The sequence below is a fragment of the Apiospora marii genome (genome assembly GCF_038362585.1).
Source record: "Apiospora marii strain CBS 49790 chromosome Unknown utg000009l_segment0_segment0, whole genome shotgun sequence".
NCBI lineage: Eukaryota > Fungi > Ascomycota > Sordariomycetes > Amphisphaeriales > Apiosporaceae > Apiospora > Apiospora marii.
The window spans coordinates 1,453,271-1,471,684 of NW_027117381.1; the positions used below are offsets into that span (position 1 = coordinate 1,453,271).

Consider the following 18,414-nt stretch of genomic DNA (forward strand, 5'->3'; position numbering starts at 1 on the left):
AAGTTGAAGGAATCGGGTTGCATGTGACTTGCAATTACATGACTTGGTTGTGTTATTGGGTTTATTAGGCAGCGGGACAGGCTCTGGCAGGGAATAGTCTTTCTCGGCTTACCGGCACGGGCATTCGTAATGCTTTGAGTCCCTCTCCCCACCACCCCCCATGGGCATCAGTTTCACTCCCAGCGGGTACATATTTTGTCAAACTGCCAAACCAGTTTCCTGTTATTACGTCACACCCGCTTTACGCAGTCATCTGGGGTGTATTGTTGCAATAAACATTAAGCCTTTATTTCACTGGCGTTGACAAGGCCATGACCAGTAATCCATCTCCAAAGAAAGAAAAAGAGGGAAACATATTGTACTACTACTACTTCACAGGGTGAATTAAGTAATTCGATATTGCCAAGCCACGCCGATCTCACTTGTTCCTCCCTCTTCGCACCACCCTGTTCTTGATCCAGAGGATGGGTTTGGGGTTAAAAACAGTATTCTGATTTGTTTATTGTTCGTTTTTTTTTTTCTTCGGGTGCAGTAGTATATACAGGATGCAAACATGACCGATATTTTCCCTCAACGCAGGTTATACGGAGAAGAAGCTGGAGAGCCGATTGCGACTGCCTCTCAACCACTAAACAACACCCAAACCCCACCACCTGAACCACGGCCAGCGACAGCTTTGGAGGGGTCTCAACCACAGCGACCACTAACCCCACCACCCGAGTCCAGAGGACCGCCCCAAGAAATCGAATCCAAGGTCCTGTCTTCGAACACGACGACCTCGCCCAGCAGGTCAACACGATCGCGCCAGGAGTACCTCGACTCGCTGCAGCCGCCCTCGGGCGACGAGATCCAGCGCCTCGCCGAGCTCCAGGACCAGCGCGCCCGCGAGCGCAAGCAGCACACCCGCGAGCTGCGGCACAAGTCCGTCGACATTGCGAAGACCGAGGCCAGCGCCCAGCGAGACTTTATGGAGTCCCGGCAGCACGAGTGCATCCAGTCCACCCTGAAGCAAGCGCAAGCCGCCCGATCCTCCCACGAGAGTGGTAGTCACAGCAGCAGCAGAAGTAGCAATACTCGCAGCGCTGCTGCTGCTGCCGCCTCTCCCCCGGTCGAAGGCGTCGACGCCGCTGCCGCTGCCGCCGACAACGATGCGCTCGACAGTCTGCAGAATAAGGCAGCGACCCTCATCCAGCGCAGTTACCGCGGCTATCGCGTACGGAGGGAGATGAAGGGGCTTAGCCTCGACGCCAGCACCCGCTGGACGCATGCTATCCGCGACGCGAAATGGCACAACTTGAACACGCCGCGCGCGCGCGGAAGCGGCACCACGAGCCCCGGCGACGACGACGACGATGACGATGCGAACGACGAGGGTGCCGCCGGAGACTCTGGCGTTCGGCCGCGGTCGAGTAGGTCGGCGGCGCGGCAGAATTGGAAGAAAGTCGCGGCGATTGCCATGCGCGCCAACGGCGACGAGGACTCCTCGCACTCGGATTCAGAGTCAGAATCGTCTTCCGATTTGGAAATACACGACAACATGACGGAAAAGGAGAAGGAGAAGGTACGGCAAAGGAGGGCCAAGGCCAAAGCCAAGAGGCGGAAGAAGGCCAAGATGATGGGCCTGCAATATTTCCTCGAGATGGTGGACGTGAAACATCGCTACGGTTCCAATCTACGGCAATACCACGAGCAATGGAAGAAGGCGGATACGAACGAGAACTTCTTCTACTGGCTGGACTACGGAGAGGGGAAGAATTTGGAGATTGAGGGATGCCCCCGGGACCGGTTGGAGAGGGAACAGGTACGCTACCTGAGTCGCGAGGAACGACAGCACTATTTGGTCAAGGTCGATGGCGAAGGACGGCTGTGCTGGGCAAAGAATGGGATCCGCCTCGACACGACCGAGCAGTGGAAGGACAGTATCAACGGGATTGTGCCTGTCGACGACTCCACCCCCGCATACTCCCCAGACATCGAGTCGCACTCTCAGCAGCACCACGACCCTGCCAGGGGCCCGCAAGACCACGATTCCACGTCTGACTCGGATGACGACTCGGACGCCTCCGACTCCGAACTGGAAGCCGCTCGAGCGGCGAAATACGCTAATCCGACCATGGACGAGGCGAGGGGGGTCAAGAAGGTCAAGCACGTGTCGGCGGCGACGATTTTTAACCGGCTGATGCGCAAGTCGGTCAAGAAGAACACGTGGATCTTCGTGGCCGACACGTCGTTCCGGCTGTACGTGGGCATCAAGTCGAGCGGCGCGTTCCAGCACAGCTCGTTCCTGCAGGGGTCGCGCATCTCGGCGGCGGGGCTGATCAAGATCAAGAACGGGCGGCTGTCGAGCCTGAGCCCGCTGTCGGGCCACTACCGGCCGCCGGCGGCCAACTTCCGGGCGTTCGTGCACAGCCTGCGCGACGAGGGGGTCGACATGAGCCACGTGAGCATCAGCAAGAGCTACGCGGTGCTCGTGGGGCTCGAGGCGTACGTCAAGACGCGGCGCAAGGGCAAGGACGCGGTGCACAAGGCGACGCTGCGCCGCGACAAGATCCTCGACCCGGCCGAGGTGGCGCGCCGCGAGGAGGCGGAGCGCGACAAGAGCGAGAGCGCGGCCAAGGAGCGCCGGTTCCTGGAGAGGGAGGAGGAGGAGAAGAGGCGGGGCGAGAGGCGGAACAGCGGCGGCATGCGGCTTTTGCAGAAGCTGGGGTTCCGGCCGAGGGAGAAGAAGAAGGGTAAGCAATAGTGCTTGCTACTGCTTTCAAAAAGCCCTTGTTTTTGCGTATGAGCGAGTTTAGTTGGCCAACGGGGTTGGTACGTTTTATGCATGATTGATGACGATTACCATATCGGAGTTGGTTGGATTTGCATTTTGTTTCATCACATCACACAAAGCATCATGGTGTTTCGGCGGGCATGGACAAGATATCTAATATGTCCTTGGGCATCTTTGGGGGGGAAGAGGTCCGAGACTTCGATCCTACTACTATTTATCGGCAGTTTTACTTAGACGTTAGCTTTTGATATCCCTATACGTTTGGTTCAGCCATTGCTAGCTATAGTATTTGTTCTTATTTTAAAGGTTTTCAAGACAACGCCCCCTTTACTGAGAAGCCCGATCCGTCTAGGAAACACATTGGTCATGTCACGAACCGATGCATCACGTCGTTGCTGATTTCTCTTTCATCTCTTTTGCCTTGTCGTCTATTTTACTATACTTGCTGTGCATGTTTACACCTCCAGCTGCACCTGTGAGTGGCGGCTTCTAGTATCACCATGCAGCTTTCGTATAAGGACATTACCACCCCCCAATCCATCTGGGACCAGGAATCCTATTGGCCTAGACCTAGACGCACAGTATTTTCGCGCATTATTACTAGGTATTTCTTCATACTATTTGGGTAGAGGCCTCAACGCATCACCCACCCCTTTTCTTCCAGTTAGCCACCACAATGATAGGGGCTGCTTAGATGCATACCTAAACAAGATCTATTAATTAAATTGTATGCACGTACCATAATCGATCAACTACAATTCGGCCGGCAGTGTAACACAAGGCCCCGCAGAGTTTTCTCCCGTGGTCTCACCGTACTCGCCATGCTATTTGAGGAATCGTGCAATGCATCAGCATACACCATAGACCTTCTGAAGAAGTAATACTACCTACCTAGTGAGAATACCACCTTATGCATGATACGCATTGGGCGGCTTCCGGTTGATTGGATGCGTTGAGATGCCGCATCTACGCCTAATGTGACCTCCCTTCCGGCGCACCTCATGGCCTTGGTGACACAGTTGTAGGATGCGTTTCTTTTTTGGACCGCGGGCCTTGGTCAGTTCTCATTAGTGGTTTGCTGGGGTTTACGACACCTGCATATAGATAATAGGTAAGACAAGATTCGGCCAGTAAGGTTCGCGGCGGGGACCCGTCATTGTTATGCACGCCGCTCAGTCATCAGAGCCAAATCCCCTTTCACTCGTGGTATATACTTTACCTATGTAGACCTGCTTTGACGAGGTTTTCATATTGAACAGCTAGGACTTCAATCAGCGTCTCCCCAACAGCCACTCTAGCGTGGACGGAACCAACGATGGCGAGCGACAGGAAGCAGCAGAACCAACCGGAGGTTCGACCCGTCTTCCGAGACGAGATCGTCGTCGCGGTCGAGGGCGGCGTGGAGGTCAACGCGGCGGGTCACCGCGACCAGCTGAAACGGCAGTACAACCTCTGGGCCCTCACCGGCGTGGCTCTGACCGTCGACAATGCCTGGGCCGCCTTGGGGTCTTCGATCACGGCCTCTCTGGCGTACGGGCTCCTCCTCCCCCTTCCCATTCCCATCTCCCTCCATGGTTTGTGTGGTCACCTAGAGAGAACAATGAGAGGCCCGGTTGCTGAGCTTTGAAAATCTGGCGACACAGAAACGGGGGGCCGACTGGCATTATTTACGAGCTCTTCGTTGCCGTGTTTTACTATGTGAGTGGATCGAGTTGCCCATGAAGTCTTTTGCGCATCTTGTCACTGACGCAGCTGAGCAGACTTTCATTGGGCTATCGCTGGCGGAAGTGAGTCTCTTTCTGAAGGCTCCCATGGAATAGGTTATCAAGGGAGGGCATATCTTCTGAATTAACTGACCATTTCTCCTCTTTCTCTCTTCGCGAGCAGCTGGCCTCCTCCGTCCCAACCGCCGGCGGTGTCTACCACTGGGCCACCATCGCCGCCGGGCCCCGCTGGGGCCGCGTGACGGGCTTTTTCGCGGGCTGGATCAATTTCTACGGGTGGATGTTCGGCCTGGCCTCGCTGCTGCAGGTCACGGCCAACATCGCCGTGCAGATGTACGCGACCTACCACCGCGCCACGTACGCGCCAGCCGCCTGGCACGTCTACGTGGCCTACATCTCGGTCCTCTGGCTCGCCGCCGCCTGCGTCGTCTTCGCGAACCGCCGCGTCATCCCCGGCACGCAGCATATCGGGATGCTGCTCGTGGTCGTGGGCGGCATCGTCACCATCGTCGTCGTGGTCGCCGCCAGGCCGGAACGGCACGCGTCGAACGAGTTCGTCTGGGCCTCATTTAAGGAGAACAACCTTACGGGCTGGCCCGGCGGCGTGGCGTTCTTGCTCGGGGTCCTCAACGGGGCCTTCACAATCGGGACGCCCGACGCCATCACGCATCTGGCCGAGGAGCTGCCGCATCCGCGGCGCGATCTGCCCAAGGTGATTGGGCTTCAGATCGGGCTGGGTGGGTTGTATGCTTTTGTGTTTGCCATTGCGCTCGGGTATGCCATCACGGACCTCTCGGTGATGTAAGTGGAACCAAGCATCTCCCCTATTGTTTATCACACGCACGAAAGGCTGTAAGCGTGCTTGCTTTCTCATTGTATTGATGTAAATCTGGCTAGTATGGAACCCGAAAACCTCAACACCTACCCCCTGGCCATCATCTACGAGCAAGCCACGGGCAGCGCGGGCGGGACCCTGGCCCTCCTGCTGATCCTGCTGCTGAGCACGGCGTGCTGCAACGTGGGCACGCTGCTGACCTGCTCGCGCACCTACTGGGCGCTGGCGCGGGACGGCGCGGTGCCGCTCTCGGCCTTCTTCGCCCGCGTCGACGAGGGGCGCAGCTGCCCCGTCCCCGCCACCCTGTTCGTGAGCGCCGTCGCCACGGGGCTCGGCGCCATCGCCCTCGGCTCCGCCACGGCGTTCCTCGACCTCGCGGGCTCGTTCGTCGTGCTGACTACCGCTTCCTACGCGGTCCCGCTCGTCGCCAACTTGGCGACGGGGCGCCGCTACTTTCCCCGCGGGGCCGTTTCATATGGGGCACGGGTGGGTTGGGTGGGTGGTCAACGGGCTGGCGGTGCTGTTTATTGTGCTTTTCGATGTCTTGTTTTGCTTCCGTGAGTACTTACCCTGCCCTACCTCGAGACGTACCTGTGCTGACCAGACCCCGGTATGGTCAGCCTTCGCCATCCCCACCACGACAGAGACCATGAACTACAACAGCGTCATCCTAGTCGGCATTCTGACCCTCTCGGCTTTCTGGTGGTTTGCGCACGCGTCGCGGCACTATCCCGGCCCCAAGGTGATGCGCTTATACATCCACGACGACGCTGTGTACCAGAGTCAGAACCAGGAGGGAGAGGGGGGCATGAGCGGCAGTGCTACAGCAGAGAAGACAGCTTAAGCTTGCGATCAAGGGGGAGGATTCAAGTGAGAAACGCGACAAATCATTGGGCTACTGCAGTTGAGAGTCGGTTGGTTTTTAGTCAGTCTGGTTCATCTAGCGCGTCGGGAATGCAAATGTGTGAGTCATACTGTGACACGCTTCTGTAGTAAGTAGTAGCATTGACATTAACATTATTTGTGAATATATGTGGAATACTTTTGATGCAATTCTCTTTTTATGCGGGTTATTTCGCTGCCTCACCAAGACCAAGGCAAACCAGATTCTTGATATATGCCCCGTACTCATCAGAGATCAAAGTTGGCGTACGAACAGGAGCATTCCCCCGCCCGACCAAAATTGCCCCCGACCCGGTTCCCGTCTATATCCTGACAGTTCGGGGCGTCGCGCGTGCTCTGCACGACCTGCACGGCGTACGGCCAGGGATCGAACGTGGTCGACGCCGTGAGGGGCCGCCCCTTGCCGCCGCCGTTGCTGACGGGCGTCGTGAGGTTGGCGGGGAACGCGGCCGGCCGCCGCGTCCAGATGGTGCCCGTCACGACCGTGTCGTTGTAGTAGCACGTGGCGGACCGGGTGTCGTTGCCGCCGCCTCCCAGGGTCGCGAGGGGCACGACGGCCGCGCCGTGCATCTGGAAGGTGAACGTCAGCCGCTCGCCCGGCTGGTTCGCCTCCAGCTGCGTCAGCGACAGGTTGGTGAACTGCGGCACGAAGGGGTTGGGCGCCGCCGTGATGGTGTACGCCCAGCTGTTGACCTGGGATATGGTCCAGAAGTACGTCGATTCCGATTCCGGGGAGTCCGGCCGCGACTGGTTGTAGATTTTGTTGGGGTAGCACCGGAACGTGTCGTTGTTCGAGGTGCAGTCGGTCTTCACGTCGTACAGCGCCGTCGTGAAGGAATAAGAACCGGCGGGGAAAAGCACGGGTTGCTCCCCTTCCTGGTCAGAAGGCGTTGCTGACGGGTTGCTGTTGCTTACGAAAATGCGTTTTTAGTGCGAACCTATTCGCGAGGGGTGCGCAGGTGGCTAACTCGAGGGGGAGTGGGAAAGGGGGAGACAGGCCAACTTACTTTCTTTGCCGCAGTCCCAGGACAAGGCCTACGGTCAGAGCTACGATGGTGCAGACTGCTAGAGCCGCCATGAGGGCGGCACGATACCATCCGCCTCGCTTGGCCAACCAGCCTTTCACACTGTGGTCGGCCTTTTCCGACTGTTGAGCCACTGGTCCGTCGTCACCGCCGCCGCTGCCATGGCCGCCTGTAGTTCTTTGTATGGGCAGTAAGGTACGGGTCGGCCTGCCGCCGCTGCCGCCACCACCATCGTGCGTTGTTTTTTGCAGGGGCAGCACACTACGAGATCGCAGCGGCGGCGGAGGCGTCGTCACACGCGGCGTACTCGTGGGGCCGGCGGCGGAGGCCAACGGCGAAATGCGCATCGGCGATCTCTCCGGCACTCTCGGCGTGTCTTCATCGTGGCTGGCGGAATCCTCTTCGATGACGGGCAGGGGATGTATTATGTTCTGGAAACTGAGCGGCGGCTTCGCTCCTCCGATCGAGGGGATCCCCCGGCGCATCTTGACGAGCCAAACAAGAACAACGATGAAAGTTACACTCTTGTCGCACTGCCTGCCGGCCGGAGTCTCTAGAAGCTGCTGGTTATAACCGTTCTAGACAGGAGAATGAACGTCCTATGTCTTACAGAGAAAGCGGTTTCGATGTTGTGAGAATAGTGGATTACATCTGGACGACAAATATAAGAAGAGCCTGGTCTTGTTGGTAGCAATAATAATAACGACAGCACAGGCTTAGAAGCCGACGGCGGGTTGTTTGTTGCAACCGCAAGGGTTCTCGTCGCAAGAATGTCGAGTACGTAGGCCCAACCCCGTGAAGGCTCATGATCATGGCCCTGAGCGCATTGTGAGACGGCCTAGCTACGAATGTACCCCTAGAAAGCGAAAACTGTAAATTCCATGTGAGCTCGAGCATAGATATGATTATATAACAACCCAGGACGTGGTGCTAGATCTGGTCAGCTGCTGTACTGTAGCCGCCCATCTCAAGACCTTCCATAGTCCGGCATAGGAAATGCCCTCAAGAGATTCGAGATAGATGGGTGGCGGCAGCAGCAACAAGTTGAGCAGTTGACTGGATAGTATGCTAAAGATAACTCTGAGAGAGAACGAGCTGTTCACTCATGTGACTAGCACCACGCACGTTGACCCTTTTTTTGCTGTTCAGACGACTAACTGATCCCCAGAACTTGCGCACCCGCCGCTAGCCTCCTGGCCAAATCCCCTCCCCCGCGAAAGAAGGGCCGAACAGCTAACTACCCATCGCGTCCGTCGCATGGGGCAAGGAGAAAGGGGTATGGTAACGACGCAAATGACGACGTTTTCCCACGCCAGCCCTCGGCGATTGATGAAGCTAATTGCTGGGCAGGAAGCTTAGTGTCGACATTGGACGACGTTGGTTCAGCTTGTAAGCCACTAGGCTTAGAACGTCGATGAAGATCTACCATACCGTGTCGACCAACTTCGCTGTGCATGGGGGTCTGATTGGGCATGCTCGAAGCGGAGAGAACGGTAGCCGGGGATGGTGGCGTGGTCTAGCAAGGATACTGCCTGCTAGCTCTATAGGGTGGGAGAGAAAGAGAGAGTTTTCCTTGTCACTTCGGCCTCTCTGATGATGATGAATGGAACACAGCACAACTAGTAAACAACAACAGTAGAATAAACGACAACCTGTCATAGGTAGAAGTTCCCGTAAATGCATGAAATACACATTTCGCAAGTCGCACCGCCCTTTAGCGGTTCTCGAGCGCCTCGACGAACTCGTCCGAGTCGATGACAGGCTGCGACTCTTCCTCCACGTACGGCGGCGGGCTTAGGGGCTCGTCCTTGCCGTCCGCCGTCCACACCTGAGCCAGTTCCTTCTCGATCTCCTCGCGACGCTGCTTCCACTCTTCCACCTGCGCAAGCCTCTCCCTCAGCTCCTGCAGCTCACGCTCGACGTGCATCTTCTCGCGTTCCGTGCCAATCCGCTCAAATTCCCACTCGGAACCGTCTTCGCCCATACCCAGCGCAAGGTTGAAGGTGTGGTATTTCTTCAAAGAAGCACGCGTAGAAATTGTGATAAGAGCTGTGGTTTTTCATTAGTCTTTACTCTCAGACAAAATGGATGAATAGTTGGGGATGGTCTGCTTACTGATGCCCCTTTCCTTGCAAGTTTCGTAGAGTAATCCCTCCACGTCGCTTGATACTGCACTAGTGCCCTCATCGATAATGGCATACTTAGGCTCGTGGTACAGGAGACGCGCGAAGCCAACACGCTGCTTCTCGCCACCACTGAAGACGTCCTTCCATTCCTTGCGAGTGTCCCAACCACCCTCGCGATCCGGCAAATAGCCCAGGCGCGCTGCGTCGAGAGCTCGCTGCAGGTCGTCCTCGGATTTCCGCTTCAGCCGCATGTCCACCTCCCCGTCTGGGTAGATGACCTGGTCGCGTAGAGTACCGATGCTGAGATAGGGGCGTTGCGGTAGAAACATGATGCCATCCTCGCCAATGGACTTTGGCCGACTCATTAAACCCCGGTATACTGGCCACAGGCCCGCAAGGATGCGCGCAATAGCGGATTTGCCGACACCGTTTGGACCAGATATCAGAAGGTGTTCACCGTTACGTACGATCAAGCCAAGGGACTCAATGAGCTCATCGCCACCTTGGGGCCACAAGCCGGGCGCAACGACAGGCACATGCTCAAGTCGAACCCCGTCGAATCCCTTCTGGGTGGTTCCCTGCACATCTGAAAGAGAGTAGAGCTCGTTTCCAGTTGGACGTGGAACATAGGCATTGGCGTGGACCCGGTGCAGCGTTGAGATGAGTGTGTATACGCGACTGGTGTAGCCGGCAAGCTCCGAGAGGTCCTTGATCGAATACATCATTCTGCCGCCGGCATCAGCAAGTGACAGCATGAGGCGTTTGTTCGTGATGAATTCCTTCATGCGACCACGCTCACGGCCGCCTTTCTCTGCGTTATCAGCCATCTCGAGCGCGCCACCCAGGCCACCCCAGGCTGGAAGGAATGTTGGCAAGGATGACAGAAGGTATCCGTACGCGCTCCAGCTATATTTCAGAATGAAGTCTTCGAGAATATTGTATCGGATCTTGAGCATATAAATGCCTTCCATCCAGCTTTTCAGAGACTTGAATTCTCGATTAAGGAAAGTCTTTTCCATTTCAGCACCGCCATAGAAAGCGACTTCCTCGGCGTTGGCTATCAATCGTGCGTGCAAAGCCCGGAAATCGCCCTCCTTGCGGCCCTCCACTGCCTTGAGCTTCCCAAAAGGCGGCGAGAGCTTTCGTAGAATGCTCGCCGTCAGGAAGTAATTACTCAAGAGGCCGGTCAGTGCAAGAGGGCCAAGGGACTGGTACAGCTGATAGTTGAAGACACAAATATCAACGAAAGGCTTTCCAAGCGAAGAGTACAGGTTGGCTGCTGAGGCGCAAAACAGCGTTAGATCTTGGGTGATGAACTGGTCGGCCCCTTGACCGACTCCGCCGTCCAAATTGGAAAGCTTATAGTAGTTCAGATTGTCGTTGAGGTACAAATCATGAATGTAGCGTGTAAGACGGGTACGGAAAGCGATGGAGACCTTTGACTCCAGGAACTTGATCATGGAGTTCACGTATGATGCGAAGCTTCCCAGGCCGCACCACTGAAGAAGCAAATGGTCAGTCGATACGAAAATAGCAATCGAGATGTTTTGTTATAACGCACCTTAACGAGTCCCCAAAGGAACAATTTGCCATTCCCAGCAACTAGATCACGCACGATCTCACCATCGAGTCGTGCCACAACAAGCGACAGGTATGTCCTGAGCATCAGGAACACACCGTGACTTAGTAACAAGCCTGCCTCCTTGCTCGTCCATCGAGGGATCATGATGCTCATCAAGCTTAGGAACTGGTGCAGAAATGCCAGGTTGAGGCCGGGCTTAGCCTGAGCTGAAGGCACGGTACCGTCGCCGAGGCCCGAGATCTTGGGAGGGTTCAGGAACAGTCGACGATGCGCCTCAAAGGTCAGGGGCTTGGTCCTGTGGATGACGACCTTGGAAGTACTGTCCTTATAAGGGACATAAATGGTACGCGACCCATCCTTGTTGAAGAGCCAGGAATTCTTTCGCAGCAGTTTCCTTCCCTGCTCTTTTTCAGCGTGTCGCTTCTTCCACCATCGGCGACTTCCTTCGGCACCGAGAATAATAGTTGTCGCAAGTGCTATAGTGGCCAACAGCTTGGTGCGCTTCGTTGTCCTCTGTAGCCGATCCTGGATCAGCTTCTTGTACTTGTCGATAAAGGCCATTAGGACGTCCTCGGACGCCGAATGGCGCAAAGTGGACTGCGCGGCCATTGTTGCGAAGCACAGCGAGGGGCCGTTTCGTTCAGTAATCAAGGAACCGCATCGCCATGCTCTGGAGGGCAATGGGCAAAGGCCAACGTAGACAGAACAGAGGACGGCACACGAGCAGCGGAGGCGATTTGTACGGGTGATATATTGAGTACAAGCGAAATATCTAGGATCAAAGGAATGCGCAATGGGGTAGTGACTTTAGGTATTGTAAGTTGCCGGACTCGTTGTGTTGTTTCTTCGGACGTCACCACAGACAGGTTCAGACATGTGAACATGTGACGAGATGGCCCATGCCCCAATTCCGAGGTTGGAGTCGCTGGTGTCGGGTCTCCACCAAAAGCCTGCCTACCCCAGATTCCAAGACCCCCAACTTGTGGCTCCAGTCAGCTGAGAGAGAGAATACCACGTCCCGAGCCTCCGACAAAATCTCAGTTCGTTTATATCTATCAATTGATCTACCTTGGACAACACAATCCGTCATGCGCTGGCGCTGCGGCTGAATGACCCGTCATATACTAGCTACTAGCTTACTAGGCAATATTACTTGGTAATATCTCGTGTAAGCGTCTGGTTGGGGGTCTTGCTTGTTGATGTGCAGCCACTCTCGACAGACCGAGCAAGCCTCTTTTAGCATGTAGGGGAATCCCCTGAAGGAACGAACGATAAGCAAACAACTCCCCGAGTTTACTTGCAACTAGATCCCAGGATCAGTATGGTCATTATGTGCATGTGTTTCTCTCGCCATAGCTACTTACCCATATCAGCTACGTGTAGACGAGGGAGGCTTATCTTAGGACAGAAGTGCATTTACGGGAACCCCGGAATACAACTTGTATACGAGCGGCCAACGCTTATATGGATACAAATTGCGAATTGAATGAAGCAACTAAAGACATAAATACTCCATTTAACGACTGTGATGGTATTTGCCGAATGTCGGATGAAGGCTGGCTGTTTTGGTTGATCCCTGGAGCATCCGTTCAAGGATTAAAATAGAGGCATGTAGGTACTACATGTGTTCGTCAGTTAGCCCCTGGGAACGCGGGGTACAAGAAGCGCTCGCTCGGTGTGTGATCAATGGGCGGCTTGAAGCAAGGAAACGCTGTCCAGATTCATCACATCTGGGTTGCAGCTTTCCCCTGGAATGCATTCCCAGGCGCCATCATAGTTCTCTGGTTTGAGGGAGCAGCTCTCGCTGAGTGGTCCCAGTGTCCAAAGTGTTTGCATGAGCAGTCACTAGGCGGGCGGTACGGGAGCCAATAGGAAAGCAGAAGCACGGTATCCTACCTCCCTTTGACTCGGCAAGACGTGTGGTAGGAATACTTGCGCTGTACAGAACTTCAGGTTGGCGGATGCATACCCGGGAGAGCCCGCAGCAACCATTCTCAGCACTACAGCTCCCGCCTATGACAGAACGACAGGCGACTTTACAGTGCAGCATCGCAAGCGGCAGGGTCATCATGCACAGACTGAAATTCAAGGTATTTCGGAGACGGAGATGAGAGCCAATGAGTAACATTTGGGACGCGGGGCATTTCTGGAGGCATTATGTAGGCTGTCTCGATGAAGCGCTTTGAGTCTTCAGGGGTGCGGATCTGACCAACCTCAAGCACCTCCATCTCTGGCCGTTGGAGGCCAGTGAGACACGATGGTGGAGGCAGCGAGCATGAAGTAGGAGAAGAAGAGGCTAACGCATTAATCTTGTATCCAGTAGGTAGTAGCCTTGCAAAGCCGGCGCTGGCAAACCGGCTCCTGAACGGGCCAGTAGCCGCTCGCACTCTGCGCGAACAAAAGTCGATAGGCAAAGGGTCACAGTATGTATGCCCGTGTATCCATCTTCAATTACTCGTTGATGTAGATGGTGGTGGAGGCCAGGAGCATGGCTATGGAGCAACTTAGAGATAAAGTGGGTGCGAACGGCCTGGCAATTTGACAAGTGATACTTGGTAGGACAATGCATCAGTTAGATTTTATATGTTGGCAGAACGGCGGGTCTAACAGATTATTCGAGATGAAAGTCGCCGTTCCTAGCTTCAATACAACTCGGGGGTATTTCCACTATAGGTGGGCACCCTGCTCGCTAGGCGAGTGGGGCCCATACTGCAATTGATTAAGCCATTTCATCCTCGACCACTATCACAAACTTAGGAGAAGGTCACGAAGGGTGCACCTTTGATGTATTTTACCAAGCGGCAGCGGCTCGTGGGTAGAAGTAGAATTTGATATATCAAAATAGGTGCCTGCCGGTGGTGCGAGCTGGCGGACAGGCGAGAGCGACAGGCCACAAAAGAAAGGCAGGACTGGAGAGAGAGACAGATTGTGAATTTCCCAGTCAGCTCACGCTCAATGGCTGATGCTGATCAGCCAGTGACATTGGGAGGTACCCTACAATTTGCTTGTCTCCTTCGACTCTCGGCCTAGCATTGCCCGGCCTCAGTCGCAGGTACTGGGCAGGGGGAGGGGGGGCAGAAGGCAGCCGGCCGTATTCCTGCTGCTCTTTTCCAGCCTGTGTGCTGGACGGTAGATTGCCCCCAATCTTGGACATCATCTCGCTTGTGGGTGCTAGAGGACCAAGTAGTCCAGCGTCTACCAGCAAGCAAGTCCCCAAGTCCCAGGCTAACCTAGCCTCTTACCCAGAATAGTGCAATTCATCCGATTCTCTATCTGCCTCCGGGGGCCATCATCTTACACCTTCATCCTCCTTCTCACACTCCCCCCGACCCTTCTGTTGTCTACCTCTTACTCTACACCAAGCTGCGATGCGAAGCCTGCTGCGCCGACAATCGTAGTTGCCGTGTTTAGATTCGATTCAGTAATTCGGGTTCTTCTGTTCGTGTTATTACTTGCCCACCCTTTCTCTTCCCGCCTAGCCCTTCTGGTCGATCGGCGCGAGTCCTGTGCTTTTTTTTCTTCCCTTTTCTTCTCTTCGCGGTGATTAGTACCTCCCTCGTTCTCTCCACAGAGCCCAAGTCGCATCAGCCAGTGTAAAGCCATTTCCGCGTTAAGTACTCTGCCGATCTCCACCGACCCGACACCCCCAGCCAGCTACATACGCTACGCTACTGCTACCACGATACCTCCTTACCACGGGTCACGACGCGCGAAACCATCTTCAGCCTCACTCAACCTTTTCCCGTTCGTGCACCACCAGCGTTGCCTTCTTCAATCGGCCTTCTTCAATTCGATTCGGTTTGCGCGTTGCATCCAAACCTCAGTCCTGAATTCTGGCTGCGAACTACGGCGCCGAATTCCGACCGGCCCCAACGGCCACTAATTTGATTGCAGCGTTAGGGGGTTGGGCAGCCATTCGAGGCTCGACAGCACATTCCGCCGAGGTGAGTGACCGATCACATTCAATCAACTGCCTCTCTCTCTGCACCGGCAAGCAAGCCACCACTGGCATCGCTGCTGTCTCTTTCCCCATCCATCTCTGCCTGCTCCTGAGAAGTCACATTGGTCCGAAGGCGGTTTAGGGGAAACCCTCACCAACTGTGTTACCCTGTGACACCTTGCATCCTCCCACCGCTTTCCCGGGCCAATGTGCGCACCACCAGAAGACGCCCCCAAATCACTCTCAATCTACTGCATCCTGCATACTACCTCGCGCAGAAGCTTCGTTTCTGCAACACGTGGAACGAGACCCGGGACCATCGCTTACGCTATTTTCCAGTGCCGCAGCAGCATCGATCATCTCGCCCGAGATCCTGCCGACACCCGCCGTATTTACGTGTAGATATGTCGAAGGGCATTGAGGAGAAACCCCAAGCTGACTACGACGGATCCAAAGAAAAGGCATCGCTTGCGCAGGACGACGGGTCCAGTTCCAAAAAGGGTAGAGGCCTACTCCACGTTCCCTCGCGATCGTCTTCCCAAAAGAACCAGTCATCGCCGACCTCGACAGGACTTAGCGGCTTGACGGCAAGCGAATCTAGAGAAAGCCTCGGCGGTCATTCCAAGGGATCCAAGAACAGCATGTTGGGACGGCAGCGGAACGGAAGCGCGTCCAGCCACCGCTCTGGGGCTGGGACGGGCCCTGCCAGCACACCGGGCTCCACGCAACCAAATTCGCCTGCTGGAGCACCCCAGAAACGCAAGAAGGGTGGCCTACTTTCGATGCTGGGCTGCTGTGTGGTGCCAGACCACGGAAATGCACTGGAAGGCGGAGAAGAGGCTCTGCCATCTCACAAGCTGGATAGAATCCCACCCCGGCCGCTGACATCGAGCCGGCGCACCGGCACACCATCTGAGCAAACCACAGGCAGCAAGAGCCAACTGCCGGAAAAGGAGAAGGAAAAGGACCCACAGACTCAAGCCGTTCCCACACCTGAGCAGTCGAAGACGAAGCGCGCCTCGGGATCGGCTGCCCAGGACCAATCTACCGTGGGAGAGCATGAAAGCGACTCGAAACAGACCACCCTGGTGGGCGCGACGGGACCAAGCATTACTGTAAACCCCCCGGTCTCCGAGAAGCCGGAGAAGATCGAGCCGAGCGCAGATGCTTCCGCTGCAAAGGACACCGATGGCGATGTGGCAATGCCTGATGCCGACGCTCCGGCTCGCGCGAAGCAACCGGCCGCTGCCCCCGAAGAGCAGGAGCAAAATACGGTAGCCTCGCCACCCCCGGCGCCTGTGGAGGCACCAACTCCGCCTGCGGCCGTCCCCGACGAGAAAGCAGTTGCGGTGACCGAGTCGACGCCGGAGCAAAAGTTCTTGCTGCCTCCTATTGAGCCTCACATGAAGGGCCGAAAGTGTCTCGTCCTGGATCTCGACGAAACTCTGGTCCACTCTTCCTTCAAGGTATGTAAACCGGAGTAACGAGCAGCAAATTGCGCATGATATCTGACTCGCCTTCTAGATTTTACACCAAGCCGACTTCACGATACCCGTAGAGATTGAAGGAAACTATCACAATGTCTACGTGATCAAGCGGCCCGGCGTTGATCAGTTCATGAAGCGGGTGGGTGAGCTTTATGAAGTCGTGGTCTTTACCGCATCGGTTTCTAAGGTAAGTTGTGCACACTCGGTTTTGATCCACCGTACAGTCCTAACTGGGTTTGAATAGTACGGCGATCCTCTCCTCGATCAGCTCGACATCCACAATGTCGTCCACCACAGGCTCTTCCGCGAAAGCTGCTACAACCACCAAGGCAACTATGTCAAGGACCTGTCCCAGGTTGGCCGCGATCTCAAGGACACCATCATCATCGATAACTCGCCCACATCCTATATCTTCCACCCCCAACACGCCGTGCCCATCAGCAGTTGGTTCTCCGATGCCCACGATAACGAATTATTAGACCTCATCCCGGTTCTTGAGGATTTGGCAGGCTCCAACGTCCAGGACGTCAGTCTCGTCCTCGACGTCACTCTTTAAAAAGTTCTTTCTTCCAACATCCCCAAATTCAATTGCAGCCCGGGCGCATCGAGCACATCATAGCGGAAGGCGTTGGGTGATGATTTGTGTAGATGTACAATTTAATCATATATAATCAGCGATGGGAGCAGTTTTACTCCTGGGCCCGGTGGTCTGTTGAGTCGGTCGTTTACCCGCCTGACGCAACGGAGACCAGACCCCTAGTTCAAAATTAGAACGAAACTTCGCTCTCGTGGCAACTCTGGCGGCGTTCCAGGGAAGCGCTACGAGCTTTGCACCCAGTGCGGTGATCCACCTCACCATCTGTGCAGGTCTCTGTCGCCAGGCATGTACGCATCAGAGCGTTCGTGCCCCCATGTCCGGAGCAGTTGGCGAGGGAGAATCAAGGTGTGATTGGTACAATGCAGTACAGAAAATGTTTGGTTTCCTTTGTCACGTCTCTTCTCTGCACTGCGGTGTATCGGTAGCACAGCACACATTTACAGGGTGTTCTTAGCTCGGGGGGTCTGCTTGCAGACGCAATATTTTTTTTTTGGCACTCAGGTTGATGTATACAAACTTTTGCGGTGGGCTTCTTTTTCATATGTTGCCCAGGCAAAAACCGGATACCCCCTTCTTCTCTTAGGCGGTTCAAATGGCCTGTCTTGCTTTCTACTACAGCTATGAGAGCAAGCTTTGGTTGGGGTGTGATGGGAGGGGCATTTTGGGGAGCAGTTTTGGGAGGAGGGAGAACGGGAGAAAGGGAGAAGGGCAGAAGGGAGAAGAAGGCGAAGAAGAAGAGGAAGAAGGGATTGCCAGCCGGGCGAGAAAAACGGAGGGCTGACCTGGGCGCCATTGTGCTTCTCGGGGATTCATGTAAAGCGTTGATTAGGATACCACAGATTCAAAGAGGCACTTGTAATCGCACCAGTATTTGCGTGCACAAACTAGTTGAGCTGCTACTTATAATGGATACAAAACCACAAAGCTGTGTTCTAACATATGAAGTTGATGGCGGGCGTAGGGATGCTTGTTCTACGTCCTGGAAGGTCCTACTATCTCACAAATATTTCGAGTCAAAATCAGCATGCCACCCAGTCACAACCCTCCTCGATTGAAGTACAGAATAGGCAAGTGTCACTCGAATATACGGTCGTGGTTACATATGTGAACATACCGCAAGAGGAAATGTGGTTGAAACGACAACCTTCACATTAATGCACTTCATGGCCAGAGATAGACGTGAGAGGGCTGCTTTTTAAAGTACAGTACAGGTGAATTTAAGCTTGCCGACAGGGCGCAGAAAAGCGCACTAGTTGAAATTTAACAGGTCTGATTGGTCCAGATGGCGCTAGTCAGCTCTGCACGGACTGCTTATTAAGCAGAAGGCGTGCAGTATGGAAAACACCAGCGAGATATACACAGATCGTAATACTATAGCAAAAGCATCACCGCAACAAAAGGATGATGCTCTGGCATGCAGA

The 18,414-nt window shown here is 55.1% G+C and overlaps 6 protein-coding genes across 6 annotated transcripts; 3 read left to right on the plus strand and 3 right to left on the minus strand.

The window, feature by feature from the left end:
• Nucleotides 1-553: 553 nt before the first annotated feature.
• On the plus strand, nucleotides 554-2,743 carry PG985_011992 (IQ calmodulin-binding motif protein; the record flags this gene model as incomplete). Its single annotated transcript, XM_066831759.1, has 1 exon — nucleotides 554-2,743. One exon carries the CDS (start codon nucleotides 554-556, stop codon nucleotides 2,741-2,743), a length of 2,190 nt encoding a protein of 729 aa, XP_066679809.1.
• Nucleotides 2,744-4,088: 1,345 nt separating this feature from the next.
• Nucleotides 4,089-6,176, plus strand: PG985_011993 (uncharacterized protein; the record flags this gene model as incomplete). Its single annotated transcript, XM_066831760.1, has 6 exons — nucleotides 4,089-4,351; nucleotides 4,417-4,471; nucleotides 4,526-4,560; nucleotides 4,603-5,298; nucleotides 5,395-5,818; nucleotides 5,937-6,176. The coding sequence occupies 6 exons, from the start codon at nucleotides 4,089-4,091 to the stop codon at nucleotides 6,174-6,176; spliced, it is 1,713 nt and encodes a 570-aa protein (XP_066679810.1).
• A 287-nt stretch (nucleotides 6,177-6,463) lies between these two features.
• On the minus strand, nucleotides 6,464-7,745 carry PG985_011994 (uncharacterized protein; the record flags this gene model as incomplete). The annotated part of the gene is made up of 2 exons (XM_066831761.1): nucleotides 6,464-7,139; nucleotides 7,243-7,745. 2 exons carry the CDS (start codon nucleotides 7,743-7,745, stop codon nucleotides 6,464-6,466), a joined length of 1,179 nt encoding a protein of 392 aa, XP_066679811.1.
• Nucleotides 7,746-8,974: 1,229 nt separating this feature from the next.
• On the minus strand, nucleotides 8,975-11,577 carry PG985_011995 (uncharacterized protein; the record flags this gene model as incomplete). Its single annotated transcript, XM_066831762.1, has 3 exons — nucleotides 8,975-9,309; nucleotides 9,376-10,885; nucleotides 10,948-11,577. The coding sequence occupies 3 exons, from the start codon at nucleotides 11,575-11,577 to the stop codon at nucleotides 8,975-8,977; spliced, it is 2,475 nt and encodes an 824-aa protein (XP_066679812.1).
• A 1,427-nt stretch (nucleotides 11,578-13,004) lies between these two features.
• On the minus strand, nucleotides 13,005-13,458 carry PG985_011996 (uncharacterized protein; the record flags this gene model as incomplete). Its single annotated transcript, XM_066831763.1, has 2 exons — nucleotides 13,005-13,356; nucleotides 13,424-13,458. 2 exons carry the CDS (start codon nucleotides 13,456-13,458, stop codon nucleotides 13,005-13,007), a joined length of 387 nt encoding a protein of 128 aa, XP_066679813.1.
• Nucleotides 13,459-15,312: 1,854 nt separating this feature from the next.
• Nucleotides 15,313-16,951, plus strand: PG985_011997 (Phosphatase PSR1; the record flags this gene model as incomplete). The annotated part of the gene is made up of 3 exons (XM_066831764.1): nucleotides 15,313-16,374; nucleotides 16,433-16,582; nucleotides 16,640-16,951. 3 exons carry the CDS (start codon nucleotides 15,313-15,315, stop codon nucleotides 16,949-16,951), a joined length of 1,524 nt encoding a protein of 507 aa, XP_066679814.1.
• Nucleotides 16,952-18,414: the final 1,463 nt, after the last annotated feature.